General features: G+C 34.5%; 1 protein-coding gene across 2 annotated transcripts in view; it reads right to left on the bottom strand.

Annotated features, from left to right (window-relative positions):
- Positions 1–16,794, bottom strand: part of LOC118196144 (organic cation transporter protein-like) — a 53,230-nt gene that overhangs the window by 8,922 nt on the left and 27,514 nt on the right. For both annotated transcript variants that reach the window (XM_035367551.2, XM_035367550.2), the window contains exons 6-7: positions 13,837–13,952; positions 10,639–10,844 (exon numbers count right to left, since the gene is read on the bottom strand). In XM_035367551.2, the coding sequence (XP_035223442.1) occupies positions 10,639–10,844; positions 13,837–13,952 (322 nt within the window). The remainder of the gene's footprint in view (positions 1–10,638; positions 10,845–13,836; positions 13,953–16,794) is intronic.

The following is a 16,794-nucleotide window of genomic DNA, read 5'->3' as shown; positions in this document are numbered from 1 at the left end:
TTAAAATTAGGGAAGTAAGAATGGTAAAAATAAAACAAAGATTCTAGGTTTCGAATTCCAGGTTTTTCGAGTTTTTCTCAAGATTCTTGGGATTCAAGGATCCGAATGTTCTATTTCCAAATTTAATGATCAATCAGCATTAAGAGCAGTGAAAATGAAAGCGTAAAAGTAGAGATGTTTTTTGTTTAAGTAAACGTAGAGATGCTTATTATTTAAGTTTACTTCGTCAAGCAGAAGCATTGGAATTCATGTAGAATATTTGATAACTTATTAGAAAATGAAAATTAAGTTGCAATTTTCACAAAACTAAAATATTTAAGTGGGTACAGTGTAATGTTTATTTGAATAACTTTATTATTTTCATGTTAATTCTTTCAAGCAATTTTTATGTCTTTCAACATCTTCATCAGAATGTAAATTAGGACGAGAATTACATGGCGAGCTAAAATTCAATTTAGAAAGAGACAATTTGGTAAGGCACTAGGAATTCGAGTACTTCAGGATTCGAAGCATTGGGGGTATTGCACTCTTATCTCCTTTACTTGAGCCATTTGCTTGGGAGAGTGAAGCGGTAATAGTCTGCATCTTTCAAAATGTAGAATTAAGTTCATATTTTCTTTATTAAAAGCGCTTCTCTTTTTCACTGAGAAATTTATTAACTAAATGCCCAAAATTCTAGTATTTTCAAGCATATGTTTTACATTATTTGCAAATATTTTAATTTATTTGACGTTTCCTTTATAAACAGACGTTTTAAAACTTTGCGTTTAAACGCAAGTAATTATCTTTTCTTCTGAAAATATTCATCAAAATGTCTGCGAATGTCGGCTGAAATTAATTCATCAGCTTTCTAGGCTTATGTTTTCTTATTCAAAAGAAAAACTGGGAACTTTACCATAAACACCTAGTTCACAACTTGAGAGAACTGCCAAATGCCATGTTCTCTCAAGCATGTTGTGAACATGAAGTTTATCTTGATATCTCCATCTCTGATGATACATAACTACAACAACAGTTTTAACTACTTTTTGAACTTGTACATCCATTAGTTTTAGATATACGTGGTTTTATAGCTACTTTATTCAAGTACCAGAAACACGGAAAATTTCATACATTCTGTCTTAGGCTGCAAGTGGAGAAAATAAATTTTCATTTATCTCTATATATGAAACATATTTTAGGTTGGCCTTTGTTTTATACCAATAATTGTCTTGACACAAATTTTGTCTTTCTTATGTGCACTGTCAATCCAAAATAATGAATGACTCTCAGCTATACAGGCGTCTTCGTGAATGAACATCATCTGTTGCTCTGGTAGAGTTTTCTTGAATGGTTCTCTTTGACTTGTTTTAGATTAGTCCTCAATCAGTAATCCCCAGTTTAAAATCTTTTACTCAAAGTCCTTTTCGCTTGCACTATTTACAAATATCTTTTTTCTATATTTTCTTCTGAATTTTACTTTCTTATATTGCTTCATTACATGTTGATGACCAACTAAGCATCTATCGGAACAAAACAAACAAAATTTCCTTCAACAATTTCTAAAGCGCCAGGACGATAGTTTAAAACAAAAATTTTATCGGTTAATCTTTGGATTTGGATTATGGTAACTAGGCGATTTTTTGGCGAAAATTTGGCGACCTAGTTTTTGTTTGGACGCCATTTTGTTTTCACAAAGTAAAGGCATGTTTTTTTTTTTTTTTTTTTTTTTTTTCTCAACATTTCCAACATTTTTTTCCAACAATCTGCTAAGCCAAATTACTCTTATGCTAGAACTTTTATGGAACAAAAGTGCTTAATCATGACGAAGATTAGGTGTGAAATTGGGACAAAGTGCAGAATCGCCCACTGCTTGTCGCGTTTTTACGAATTGCACATACACGGTGGCATCCATGTACACGTCGACGTATTTTCACTTAAAAAAACATCCCAGAATCGCACAAAAATGGCATTGCGCACACTCTTGACTATATCCATGTACACTGCTAAAGTTCTAGCTAGTAACCTTTATCGCCTTACCAAAATGTCGCCAAACTACCATATTCCAAAGATTAGCCATTTTATCTTACATTTAGCATACAATCCAATCCTTTACATTCCAGAGGCTTTACTTGGACCTTATATATTTCCATCTTGTGATTTTAAATTATTTTGTTTACTATGATGAAATCGTAATATCAGATAGAGCTTAACTGGTTTCTTTTCACTCTTCTCTAAAACGTCAAACTACTTAAACATCAAAATGCAATATGCGAAAATATGCTTGACTCTTATTAAAGTGTTTATGAAACAAAACAATAGCATCACAAAGCAAAAAAAAAAAAAAAAAATAACTAGAATTACTAAAATATTTCCTAATTAACTTTTTGGGTACTATTCCGTTTCGAGGACCGTAAAAAATTGCAGCGAAAATGTATGCGCAAAAGCGCCAAATCTAGCAAACGCGCCCATTTAACAGCGCTCCAAATCTAGCGTACGCGCTGATTTCAGATTACGTAAGTTTATATAGTTCTATATTTCTTACGACGCCACTGAAATACTAGTTTAATTTTTTAATCCTTTTTTGATTTTAAATCCTTTTTTAATATCCTATGGATTTAACAATTTGGGAATTGCCCATGACGAAATAATTGCCCATAATGTTTGGGTAAAGTGCAGAATCACCCACTGTTTGACGCGTTTTTAAGAATTGCACATACTCGGTATCAATGTGCACATCGACCTATTTTCACTTTAAAAAAATCCCAGAATTCCACAAAAATGGCACTGCTCACACCCTTGGCTTTATCTATGTACACATCGATCTATTTTCACTTAAAAAGTAAAAGAAAATTGACAAAAATCCAATTGTTTTTACCCTTGTAAAAAGCGGCAAACAAATAAGTGAGCGATTCTGCACTTTACCGAGAATATTTTCAAAGAAAAAGCATCATTCATTATAGAAAATTACGTCTGAACAACCAACGAGATGAAATTATGCTTTAGCGATAAGTCGGTAGCGAAATAGCGATGCAGCAGTTATGTTTAACAATTTTTATATAAATCATAATAATGATTTGAAATAGTTATTTACTCTTATGCTTCCATTCAGTAATGTTTAGCCTTTTTCATATAAATTATAATAATAAAAAGTATTATATGAAATTAACCTTTCATCTAAATTAAAACATCAATCTTTAGATAGTTATTTACTATTATGCCTCCTTTCTTGCCGCAATTATTAGGGTTGCCACAATTATTTTTGGCAGCATTGGCATCAACAATAGTTTGGCGACATTTTACGGCCCTCGAAACCGAATAGTACCACTTTTTGTTATGGTTGAAAAATTGAGCTGTGTTTGCTTTTGCATTTCCTTATAGTAAATGCTTAGTTTTTCTTCCATCCCGCTTCTTCGAAAGCAAAAATCACTTTGTTTGTCCACTGTAAAATAATTTTTATTTTCACCCTGTTTACCACAATAGCGATTGCTAAAATTATTTTTTATGTCGCAGGAAAACGTTAAAATGCACCCCACTCGTAATTTCTGAATGTTACTGTACTAAAAACTATGATGTTTTAACTCCTCAAACTACACTGTTTTCTTCTAAAAATAAAATAATTTTCTGGTATAACAAAAAAAAAAAAAAAAAAAAAAAAAAAAAAAATTTAGAAGTTTTGTTCTGCTTAACCATCACAATGAAATATACAAAAGATCGTCGTCGTCATCACTGCTATTTTCTCCAACAAGTTTCCACATTTTCTCTGTGTCAGTTCTCGTAAACGGGAACAGTTCGCTATATCTGTAATTGTTTTATCATTTTAAGCCTAAATACGTTTGCTGTCAAGCGCTCTCGTTGAATGATACAACAACAACAATATTGGCTGCCCCGCCTCGTGAACCCAATCACGTTACGGGTCGCGTAATGGCAGACCGCACATTGAGTTGAACAGTGTTAAACGAATGTCGCATACTGCGCATGCCCAGAAAACAATTTGGCGTAATTACTATGTTGGCGCAATTTGAAAAGTAGATAAATACGGTATATGGTAGATGTACCGCCATCTGATTGTAAACAAATCTGGCGTTTAAATCTTCGTAGAGTATAATGTAAATTATGTGTTAAAATACTATTTTTTGCTGTACTGCTCAAACAACTAAAAAGCTGAAATTATTGCGAAGTAATGTGAAGCAGTGTTTGCATTCAAAATGTAAAATATAATACCTATGAAATTCTGTACATTCCTTTGGAACTGTACAAATTTTCGTTCAGAAAAAGACTGAAATTTAGGATATATTAGTTGAAAATTTATTCATTATACTTTTAAGCAATAAAAACAATTCAGGATTTACCATACGTTCCATTCGTACATACATAAAGAAACACTGAGGAATATAACAAGTGCTTGCAAATAACACTGAAGAAATTCTGCAATTCCTTAATGCTAGTTATTAAATTCTTTGAAATGAGAAAATAAAAGCGCGAATATACGCTAACAAACTAAGCGAGATACTCCAGTTTACAATTATTGAATTATAACATGTAAACAAATTACATTTAAATAACGAATTATTACGAACATATGTTAACAAATATTAAATGCACTGTTATTGACAAATTACAGTGAAATATATATTAGAAAAATAAGCAAGTGCAATCGGTATGGACGTTAAAATAACTAATAAGCAAAGTTCCACAACATTACAGTTGTAAACATCATTCGAACACACTCGACAGCCATGGTGATCACGAATAAGCTAGCGTAGGGTTGCTTAGTCGCCAATATTTCTCCCCGCGCCAAAGGTACACCATCAAGCATGCGCAGTAAGCGAAATTTGCTTAACATTGTTCAACTGAATGTGCGGTCTGCCATTACGCTTACGGGTCCACTCTCCCTTTGGGCACTTCGTGGAGGTTCAACTTCCACTATTACCCTTTCAAGGGAGCAGCGCATCACCTGGATAAGACATCAGGCAGCACTGGTCGTCAAATTGCTCCTGCCAGTCGCATGGGCGAGCCCGTCGCAGTGGGCCGTTACCCAGCAAACCTAGGGGAACTAGCCCTCCAGCTACCACACCGCTCTGGACATGCCAGTCCCCGAGGCCGGCCAATAAGTGACCTTTCCCAGGGGCTTCAGAACCACCAAGTTCATAAATTTTATCCCCCGTGGCCGAGACTGCCTAGGTACAGATCCTAGTCAGTAGCTTCGCAGAGTTCTCTACGTCGACCCCGGGGGGGGTGTTGAATGATACAGTGAAATGGTAAGTGATTTCTTACACAAAAGTTATTTTTGCTTTAATAAAGATATAAATTCATTTTTAGAATACGTCATTGGCGGACACATTATCTGTGCACTCAGAAGCACATTTCTTTTCACATTCATTTTTCACATCTTTATATCAATATAATTCTTTTTCAAAAGTGTACTAGCAATATCGAAATAATTTTCTTTTACAACTTGATTCTTCGTGAGAATAATTTCAAAACTTCTTCAAAAATTAAATTCCGTTTAGTCTTTAAATAAAACATTAACACTTCTATATTGCTGAAATCAAAAACGAAGCTAAAATACGTAATTTTTTTTTTTATCTTTTGTTATGATCAGAAATATGTTTTGTAATATTTTCAATACGCCAAACGTACCATAGACTCTCGCTTTCTTTGGTAGCATAAAATCATAAGCTCTAGAAAGACTATAGAGGAATAATCCCTTTGTCTTAAACTGCAGACAGACAAGTCAGAATAAGTGTGTAAATAGCCCTTTTATTTCAAAGCAAAGAAGTAACAGTAATGCAGCTTGAGTTTACACAAGCCAACAATTCTGGCTTAACTTAAACAAGTAATGTTGAACTAAAATCAAATGCAGTGAGCCTAACGACTCACAGGTTAAAGTAACCCCCAGGAAGGCTCTGATTTGTAGAAAACCGGCTAGACAAGCCTAATGGCTAGAAGCACTCAACGCCACAGAATAAAATCGCTATTTAGTCACTGTAACAACGTGGTCTCAAGTAGGCAGAATACGCTCGAAAATCAACTTGCGAAACTTTCGCCTGAATAATACTTTTTTCTCCCTCAATCTGAAAAAACGCGCGCTATCTCATTTACATTGTGTGTGTGATTTATCTTACTTGTGTGATAGTAGCATCAGAAAAAACTCAGAAATTCAAAGAAGAGCAAGATTGGGCCTGGGAAGAAAAGCAAGATTGCTCCTGTCTTTGGCAAGAATACGACTTCGCTCAGTTCCGTCCCCAATTTTGATGAAGAGCACCCCGAAGGGACGGGCCTGAGGATCTTCCACCCCTCTTTCCCTACCACCAACCTCTTGAGAGGGCTTTCGGCTCAACCTATAGTTAGAGTGCCCCCATGCTGCAAAGACACTATACATTTACAAACATCCATCCCTTCTCCGCTATTCGAACCTGGTTCCTTTGGTACCCTAGTAAGCTTCCCTAACCACTGTACCGTCTGGGCGGCTTCTGATTTACATTCTGGCATGAAAAGCATGAGTGAAAAGGTGTGTGTATTTAATTATGGCAAAGCACACTAGGGCTATCTGCCTAAGGGGAGGGATGCCTTCGTGGAGGACTTTCTAAAGAAAACTGGCTCGTATACACGTTACACATGGGGAAAACCACGAAAACACCCATGCAGCCAGCCCGTTCGCGGGATTCGAACCTCGGACCGAACTACCAGTGTTCAGCGACTTTACCGCTCTGCCGCTGGTGGGCCATGAGTGAAAAGGAGAGCGACAAGAAAGTTACTTTAACTCAAAATTACTATTAGTCAAAAATAAATAGATAAATCCTCACCATACGTATAATTTGAGAGTTGCACAATTTTAATTTGCACAGTTGACTGTTAGTACTAAATTTTTCAAGTGATACATTAGAATCATGTATGGAGAATTCTTTCATTAAAAGTCTCCTCAAAGCCTAAACCGTAACCGTAGCGGTAGTAAACACCTCATTTTGATAGTAAAAACCTCACAAGTCATTTTGAATAATATTGGGCTATTTTTGTACTGGAACCCAATTGAAAGCCGTAGTAAATGGTTCTCTAGGTTTTCCAAGTACGTAATAAATTTCATAAGATGCTCTAGTCATCCAGTATCTTGTGAAATTACCGTGATATTACATTTCTAGAAGAAAGCATTTAAAAAAAAAATTTTTTTACTGAAAACACGCAAGAAAAAACGTCACTATGTAATATGAATTTCGATCTACAAATGACGATGAATGTTATAATTTTAATAGCACTCCTCTACGGCAGAGCAAATAAGTTGTTCAACCATATCCATTTTACACAGCAAAATATTTCTCTTCTCACTTGAAGTAACTAATCTTCGGTAGTTGTTTTTTGAAGATGCTCCTGATATTATGGCTAACACCATTATAGCCATTAAAGCTATGAACGTACGCTTGAAATCAAAATTCCTACTCATCGACATAATTACCCAAAATATGCGTATGCGCAGTGCAAGATTCTTTAGCCTATATGAATGATCGAGTACCTATATTAAGAAACGATTTCTATTTCTAGTGGTTTAAAAATAAAACTTTACAAGGTATATAAAATTTGAGTTTAAACACGTGTTTGAGGAATTCGAAATTTTACTACAAAGCAAGTGACCTCCATTCTTAAGCTGCAAAAACAAATGTCGTTTGGAGTCACGTGTTTCAGCTTGATGAACCACATGGGGGCGGAAGAATGTAAGATGACTGTGGATATTCTAGACCACGTTAGATTGCACTGATTGTTTTATTTTTTTTTTACTCTATTTTAGAATTACTGCTGCGGACTAATTTCTATGCAGTTCCTTAAAATCATTATTCTTCTGACAATTAAAAATAGTTTCTAACTTACTTATAAAGCTCTTCACTTATAATACTGAGCAGAGTGAAATTTTGAATGATTGTCTGGAAATTCTTCATTTGGTCCTCTTAAGGGGGCTCATACACCTTAAACCCCTTATGATCTTCGAATATGCGACTGTTGCAAGAATTAGGATATTTTATTTATTTTAAAAGCAATTACTTCCAACCTTTTACAGCTGACTACATAATATAACTGCTTTGGAAACTAGTAACCAGAAAGTTGTGTTGCCACAAATATTTTTGTAATTTAATCCTCTTTGTGACACAATATTTCGCCATGTTTCCACCTTGCGCGCATGGTATTGTAAAAATGGTTAATGGTACATACTTGAAATTAGATGGAATTCTTTATATGGGCACTATTTTCTAACTGAACCAAAAATCTGATGAATATTTTAATATTGAAAAATTTTATGGACGAAAACATTACAGATTTTTTTAATAAAATACATTTTATAAACTCAACTCAAAATAAAATAAAAATTTAACATGGAATTTTTATAATTTTAGGTTCATAGTAGTTTCCAAATATTATAAAAGTTATATATTAAATATGGAATTAAATTATGCAACAGAATGTTTTAAACTGTGCGCGCAAGGTGGAAACATGACGAAAAATTTTGTCACAAAGCGGATTAATTATAAAAATATTTGTGGCAACACAAGCTTTTTGATTGTTATTTCAGGAAGTAGCTATATTATGTAGTCAGCTGTAAAAAGTTGGAAGTAGTTGCTTTTAAAATAAATAAGTTATCAGAATTCTTGCAACAGTCACATATTCGAAGATCTTGCAGGTTTTAAGGTGTATGAGTCCCCTTAATATAATGAGCAATAAACTGACACTGCCGCATAGCTAAGTGTTATAATCAGATACTGTGCTAATTGTTATACTCATTATCCTTGACGAGTCTAGTATATATAACGAAAATATATTACAATTACGAGATAATAACAAAGTTCTGTGTTATTCGCCGTATAACGTGTGTGTAGTTTAAAATAAGTGACTTGAATTTAAATGCCAGACGCCTTTCGAATGAAAATCATCCAAGTTTTGCATAATATTATATTATGTGTTAGTAATGATGTATTGTATGGGATTATTTTTGTTTATAAGAAAAGGTAGAGTGAATGCAGCATCTCTAAAGAAATTTCTAAATTAAAATATCGCATAACATCAGGTCTGGAATTAAAGGGTCCAGATGTTGAAACTGAGTCATCGATATTAGCGTGATCGCTTGAAAGTTGAGAGCTGTTCGTTAAAAAATTCTCCCATTATTCGTGAAAGAAATTATGGTAATCAACATAGATTCTGTTTCTATTTAATTTGTATCAAGTTAAAATGAAATGTACTTCTCTGAAGTCAGAGAAATCATTTTAAATAATATGTTTTTTTAATTAAAGAAACACAATAAGTTCCCTATGTACCACTTAGTATCACATGGCGCTTACAGAAGTAAGTATGAAACACAATAAAAAATAAACAGAAGAAAAAACTGAAATAAATTAAGGATGATTACAAAGTTTCACAATAAACTGACAAAAAGTGTTAAAAACACCTCTCTCGGAAATAATTGATAAAATTCTGGAGGCCAGTTAATATTTAAGTTTTTCAGTTCCAGTTTGAAGACTTTCCTTTCGTCCTTATATTTAGGACATAGAAGAAGCACATGTTCAACATTCTCCTCTCCACCGAGGCTACAATCACAAACAGACTCGGAGCTCAACTTAAATCTATTCAAATAACTTTTGAAATTTCCGTGGCCAGTAAGAAATTGGGTTAATTTATAGTCTGTGAAGAAGTGATGACATGACAATCTCATCTTGATAGAAGGGAAAAATCTCTTTGTTAAGCTCCCTTTATTTAAATTAATGAATTCGTGGTTCCACGACTCCACAATACTTTCATACATGAACTTCTTATAAAAGGAATTAGTAATTTTGACAAAAGGGTCAATTTCCCGCTTAGTCGCAGCCTTAGGAAGGAAATCGGCTCGTTCGTTCCCAACAACACCTGTATGACCACGAACAAATGAAAATGCAACCGAAATATTTTTATCTTTTAGGTTTTACACTTCTTTTTGAATCTCGATGATGATATTATTAGAAGAGGAAATACATTTTAAGATCTCCAAGGATGAAAGGGAATCAGTGCAAATGAGATAGTCTGAAACAGCACTATTTTGTTCAGAGACCCATTTGATGGCGAAGTTTAAGCACAAAAGTTCAGCTATAAAAACGGTACATTCATCTCTAATTCTAAATTGAAAGTGCTCAAATTCAAGACCATTTTTGAAGACAACAAATGCGAGACCAGCCTTGCCATCAATTTTGCTGCCATCAGTATAGTAAGTTACAGGCGAATCATATACGATTTTATTGCTAAACTGAATAAAATTAACAGCATTTCTTTCTGAAGGATGAGGAAGATCAGATGGAGGTAAAATACAATCATACTGAGAGACAACAGAAGCAGAAATATTTTCTTTATAATCAATAGCATTTAGGCTATTTTTTTTGTACTGGAACCCGATTGAAATGTATGTTTAGATCTTGAAAAACTCTGTGTTTAAATTATAGCTTCACAGAGTAATCATCACATCATATGAGAAAACAAAATCAACCTTTTATATTCATTTGAAAATAATACATATTAATTGATTAATATTTAAAACAACATACGTATGCACTAAAATTTGAAAATAGAGTCAGAATACGGTTGTAAGTATCTTCAAGAAGAAATATATACGAAGATCTATAATTAAATGAGTTATTCAATAGTTCTTACCTACAGAAGGTAGCATGCATATAAGGCCAGTGAGCATAAAACCACCAACTGAGCACCACCGCCTTCCAAAACGTTCCATAAACACCCAGCTTGTCAAATAGCCGGGAAATTCGACCACAGCCAGCAAGAAAAAGTTGATAAACTCATTGCCCGCTAAATTAGATACGTTCATCTGGAGACCATAATAAGCCATGAGATCGGCTACCCTGTGGACGTAAAATGCTCCATGAATATTCCAGCATAATTTTAACAGATTAAGAAAACCTGATTTTTATTTTTATTGAAAATTTTTCAGATTGTACCCATAGGTTAAATCTATTCTGTTGAAATCCAAAATAAATATAGTACATAATGGGAAAGAACATATTCTATTGAAGACATTACAGTATACAAGTAAGTACTTCAGCAAATAAGACAATTAAAAATTTAGAAATTTTATATAACTTATAAAAATGGCACTTAAATATATTTTTATTAATGTAGCTTGAAAATTTTTCTGTTTAAACACTCAGTTCATCCTAATTTTCCTTTACTGCGTTAATTATATCTTACAGTAATTACATCTTTAAAATATAATTATATATATATATATAATATTATATAACTTTAAGATATATTAAAGATATAATTACTGCGTTAATTATATGTTAAACTTGGAAAGTGGATAATCGAATTGTCATTTCGACTGGCGCATTCCGAAAATTTACAGTGAGTTTAAAGGTTAGAATAATTCGGCGGCCTCTCCAAATGATAAATGCCCTCTCTTCCCGCTACTCGTTAGCAGTGTTGGCGCAATAGAAGCGGACATTATTATCTATAAGAACGAAATCAAGACCACGTGCTTCAGTGTAGAATCTCACAGTGGGATGTAGGGCTTCATATTGATACGATGGAACCATCATAGAACCATCTTTAAAGATGTGCAGCTAGATACTATATCCCATTGGAATTCCAGCCTAGAGCGTACTTTTGAATGCATGATACTGCCACTTTTGAATGCATGATATTTTGAGTCTGATTTGGTGTGCTTAGTTCTTTTCAGACACGCTTATCACCTGATTCCAGGCAAATATGGACTTGTCCGTGAACAGGACGTTGTGCCAATCTGGGACAGTCCAGTTGAGATGTTGATGTCACCTCTTTAAGTTTTACCCCCTGGATTGAGCGATTAGTGGAACACAAACACTTAGTATTTGTGACTATTCATGTGAAGCGTTCAGCGCACAAAACTAGCAGATATTATTTTACAAAGTGAAGCTGCAACTATGGAAAGCTCGCTCATCAATTCCTCTTGGCTACTTACTATAGCTGTATACCAATATTCAGAAGGGGGTAACCCTTGGTTGATCGGGCACAGATTTGCAGATAGCTGTTTAGTTTGCTAAGAATTACTTTCATATTCAAGAAATTACCGAATGAATCAACGCCAAAGAGAAAGAGCAACATAGCGTCTGACAGCATACCAGTGCTGACTCTCTGTCATCCGTCTGCTTTCAGCCATAGAAACTATGGAAAGCTCGCTCATCAATTCCGCTTGGCTACTTACTATAGCTGTATAATAATCTTCAGAAGGGGGTAACCCTTGGTTGATCGGGCACAGATTTGCAGATAGCTGTTTGGTTTGCTAAGAATTACTTTCATATTCAAGAAATTACCGAATGAATCAACGCCAAAGAGAAAGAGCAACATAGCGTCTGACAGCATACCAGTGCTGACTCTCTGTCATCCGTCTGCTTTCAGCCATAGAAACTATGGAAAGCTCGCTCATCAATTCCGCTTGGCTACTTACTATAGCTGTATACCAATCTTCAGAAGGGGGTAACCCTTGGTTGATCGGGCACAGATTTGCAGATAGCTGTTTGGTTTGCTAAGAATTACTTTCACATTCAAGAAATTACCGAATGAATCAACGCCAAAGAGAAAGAGCAACATAGCGTCTGACAGCATACCAGTGCTGACTCTCTGTCATCCGTCTGCTTTCAGCCATAGAAACTATGGAAAGCTCGCTCATCAATTCCGCTTGGCTACTTACTATAGCTGTATACCAATCTTCAGAAGGGGGTAACCCTTGGTTGATCGGGCACAGATTTGCAGATAGCTGTTTGGTTTGCTAAGAATTACTTTCATATTCAAGAAATTACCGAATGAATCAACGCCAAAGAGAAAGAGCAACATAGCGTCTGACAGCATACCAGTGCTGACTATCTGTCATCCGTCTGCTTTCAGCCATAGAAACACGAATATCATCAAAGGCTACCCTACGAAAGTTATAAATATTTTCGTATTAGCATTTAAATAAATCTCCTCAAGTCCTTACGCATGCTGACGGCCAAAGAGAAAGCGCAACATAGCGTCTGACAGCATTCCAGTACTGACTATCTGTCGTTAGTCTTCTTTCAGCCATAGAAACACAAATATCAAAATAGGCTACTCTACGAAAGTTATAAACATTTCCGTATCAGCATTTAAATAAATCTCCTCAAGTCTTTACGAATGCTGACGGCTTCAACAACACCTAATTAGCATATGTTCGGATAGTCAACCGTTATTGGCTACAACATACGATATTTGCATACCGTCATCTGTATCCTCAGCGAATTTTAGCCACTCAGCGTCAACTACACCTTCAAAAATGGCTAATTTGTGTTGCATGCTTAACGTTTTGGGAGCCAGAACACACTTAATGGTTTAAATGCTAATATGAGGTTTTATTCCTCAATTTTCTTACTCCAAAGGAGGATTTTTCTCTGTTATAAGATTATTTATCATTTTCATTTTAAATGATTTATGTATTGGGTTTAGGTTTTGTTCATATATTCAAATATGAGTATATTTTTATAATTAATGATATCTCTTTTGAACTGGTTTAATCTAGCAATATAGTCAGTTTGGATTCGAGCCACAAATACAGTTCAAACAAGTAACGTTCCTCAATTTAAAACAACTTGCAACTGACAAGTTGATGACGCCATCTTATAGTCTGCCCATGATACGCCATCTTATAGTCTGCCCATGATACGTCATCTTATAGTCTGCCAATATAGTCAGTTTGGATTCGAGCCACAAATACAGTCCAAACAGATAACGTTCTTCAATTTAAAGCAACTTGCAAGTGGCAAGTTGATGACGCCTTCTTATAGTCTGCCCATGGTGTATATTATTTTCTGTTTTCATAAAGAAATCAATAACATATTTTACCAGCAAAACGTTATGATGATAAATTTCTTCCGAAGTTGAGGATATTTCAAGAGATCATGCGCAGAGTTTTTCATTCCGTCATCTTCCTTTTCTTTCTTGATCTTTTCTCCTAGTTTCTAAAGAAAATGTTAATGCCATTATAAATGTAAGATAACATGGTAATATATCTCAATAAACAATTAGCTGTTATCAGTAACAAGCAATAAGTAAAATTTATATTACAATAAATCACTTTCAGTAAGTAATGTAATAATATGAATTAGGGGATTTCAAATTATTCTATATTATTGACTTCCCATGTCGTATGCATGTTAGGTAAATTAGTATGCAAACACAAGAAGTAAACTTCCATGTCATATATATTACACATCTTACTAATAAAGGTGAGGAAAAATTTTGAATGCGAATTAAATTTGCTTAATGCATATTATATAATTAGTGATGCATCGGATATTAAGGCAAACAATGAAGTTTCAGCACAAAATATAAATTTCCATTAAAATTAGGCAAAAACGCAAACTTCATTTGCCGTAGTTTGCGGGAAATCTCTCTTTTTGAAGATGATCTGACCTATATTCTTCTTTTTCACGGAAATGTATACGAAAATAGATAAAACAACATTTTTTTGCGAAAATTCAATGATCAGATTAATGAGAAAATGAATATAGCATCATCTGTCGTGAAAAAAGTATTGAAGCGTTAAAAAAAGAATTAATCAAAAAGAAGTAAGAAACAAAATAAGATATTAATAAATATAGTTTTTTAATGATGTAAGGATTATGTTAATTTTATTAAAAGTTAAATTTTAAGTTAAAGTTCCTTTCCTATCAAATTCTTAACTTCAACTTACTACTTCCGGGCAGAACGTAGTTTTGGAATCTTGCTGAATATTTAATGAGGAGGAGCGGTATTTAAACCACGAAGTTACTCAGTCAGAGAGAATCTGAGTTTCTGGTTTACGCGCGTCTGCCTTTCTGGCCACTCTCTCTCTCTGAAAGCAGTTATTACGCTCGGCCGTACTCAGGCTCTTGCTAAGCTTCGTAGTCAAATAAGTTAAGGGGCCAACTCGATTTGAACCTTGATAGCTTCGACTATTTTTATTTAGTTAATTTTAGTTTTAGTTTAATTCTTAGTCTTTTAGGTTCAAGCCCAAGTGCGGGCTTTGTTTGTACACTCTCAGGCGGAGTTTTGTTAAATCGTATTGGAATAATAAAGGGTTAGTTACTCTTGTTGTTTCTTGTCACCAAACTTAAGCGATTATTCACTTATCAGTTCTTAGATTCTTCACTTCCAACATTAACTTAGAATTACAAAGTGAGGAACTCTACAATGAGAATGGCTTAATTTAGCTCTTCAAAATTCTGATATCTTAGGTTCTCCACGCTTCATTACATTTTTCGTCATTTCATCGTGGAGTGGCGTTCGTTTTCCGTTTTACAGATATATCTATAATTCCTTTTTTAGAAAACACACTCTCTAGCAAAACAAATAGACGCATCTAGAGAGAGGCATGATCATGATGAAAGGGGTTTAGAACATACGGAAAATAAGGAAAAACAGGAGTGAGAACAATGATAAATGATTTATACCATTTATTGAAAACAGCACTGGTCAAGAAACTTTACAAGTTAAAAAGACGTAGTATCATCGCGGACACCGCTTCCGGCAGAAATGTGGTCTGCCATGAAAGTATACAAATATCTAATGCAGTACGGAGGCATGTTCTGTTAGATTCCTAATTAGCAGGGGTCAGAACTGTTTTGCAATCCCAGCAGCTGGCTGCTGATGATGTCCCAAATATGTTCAATGCCAGAGACATTGGGCAACCGTTGAAGACGTGGGCATGAAAGAGTTGGTATGCTGAGGAGAATGTCGGTAGTGAGGTGCGCTACATGAGAATGGGCAATTATCATGTTACAAAAATAGCTCCTAGCGTGGTTGACAGCAAGTGTATTACATCGGACATAGATAGGATGGCTTCTGACATCGCCGGGTAGCAAAGCAGGATTAGATGATATCCCGAGACGGTGTACTATTTGTTGAAAATCAGGTCGAAAGTCAGGTTCACAGACCAGATCACTTTTATAGTAAATTCAAACGATGTATGTGCGTGTATACAAAGAGCACGCGTTAATTTAATACATGCACTTGTCCATAAAATGCATGCTTATAATGTATATTATAGGTAAGTATACGATGTTAGAGAGAATAATTTTTATGAAGAAAAATGCATCTGAGGCTGCCATGGCGATAAAAGAGGTTAAGACGTTAAAAGATGTGTGGGATGCTATAAAGATGAATGAACGTTTTTCTACTTTCCTTTATTGTGACAAAAGTAATGTAAATGATTATGTTTCTGTTATCCATTTTCATAGTGTGTGAAAACAGTTGATATTCTTCATTAAATGTTCAAGTTAAAATGTCAGTTGGAATAGTGAATACATTTCCTTTAACAATTTTATGAAGTGTGGTCACAGACGTCAAGGTAAGAAAAGTACTCCACATATTTTGGACGATCTGCCCGAGGTGAGGCCACTGGTAGGAACGAATCACAACAATGAACAAAAGGTTACGACTTTGAGAGGTGTAAGTTTTGTCTCGAACTATTTATTTGCATATTTTTACTTATATGAATAGTAAAAATGACTATACTCATTTTTATTCCTACACTTTCTGATTTTGTAAGAACTCGCGATCCTCGTAGGGCGGTTAACAAGAAGTGGTCTGACATCACTATAATGTATTTGCTCGGACTTCGCCTTATTTAAAACTAGCAATGAAGACAACCCAAATTAATTTTAATGACATGTATTGTTTACTAGTAAAGAAGCGTTAAATTCAAGGAAATTTGAAGGAAATTTAAGGAAAATTGCTGGAGAATTCGAAATTGACGGTGCTTAATTGAGATCAAATATTTGTGTTGTCGCAGAAAACGAAATTTTTCTTCAAGCTATCTTT

Source organism: Stegodyphus dumicola, chromosome 6 (genome assembly GCF_044657685.1).
Source record: "Stegodyphus dumicola isolate Sdum_Otavi_A_Nest chromosome 6, ASM4465768v1".
NCBI lineage: Eukaryota > Metazoa > Arthropoda > Arachnida > Araneae > Eresidae > Stegodyphus > Stegodyphus dumicola.
Note: the sequence above shows the minus strand (reverse complement) of the source record. Positions and strands in the feature narration are given on the sequence as shown.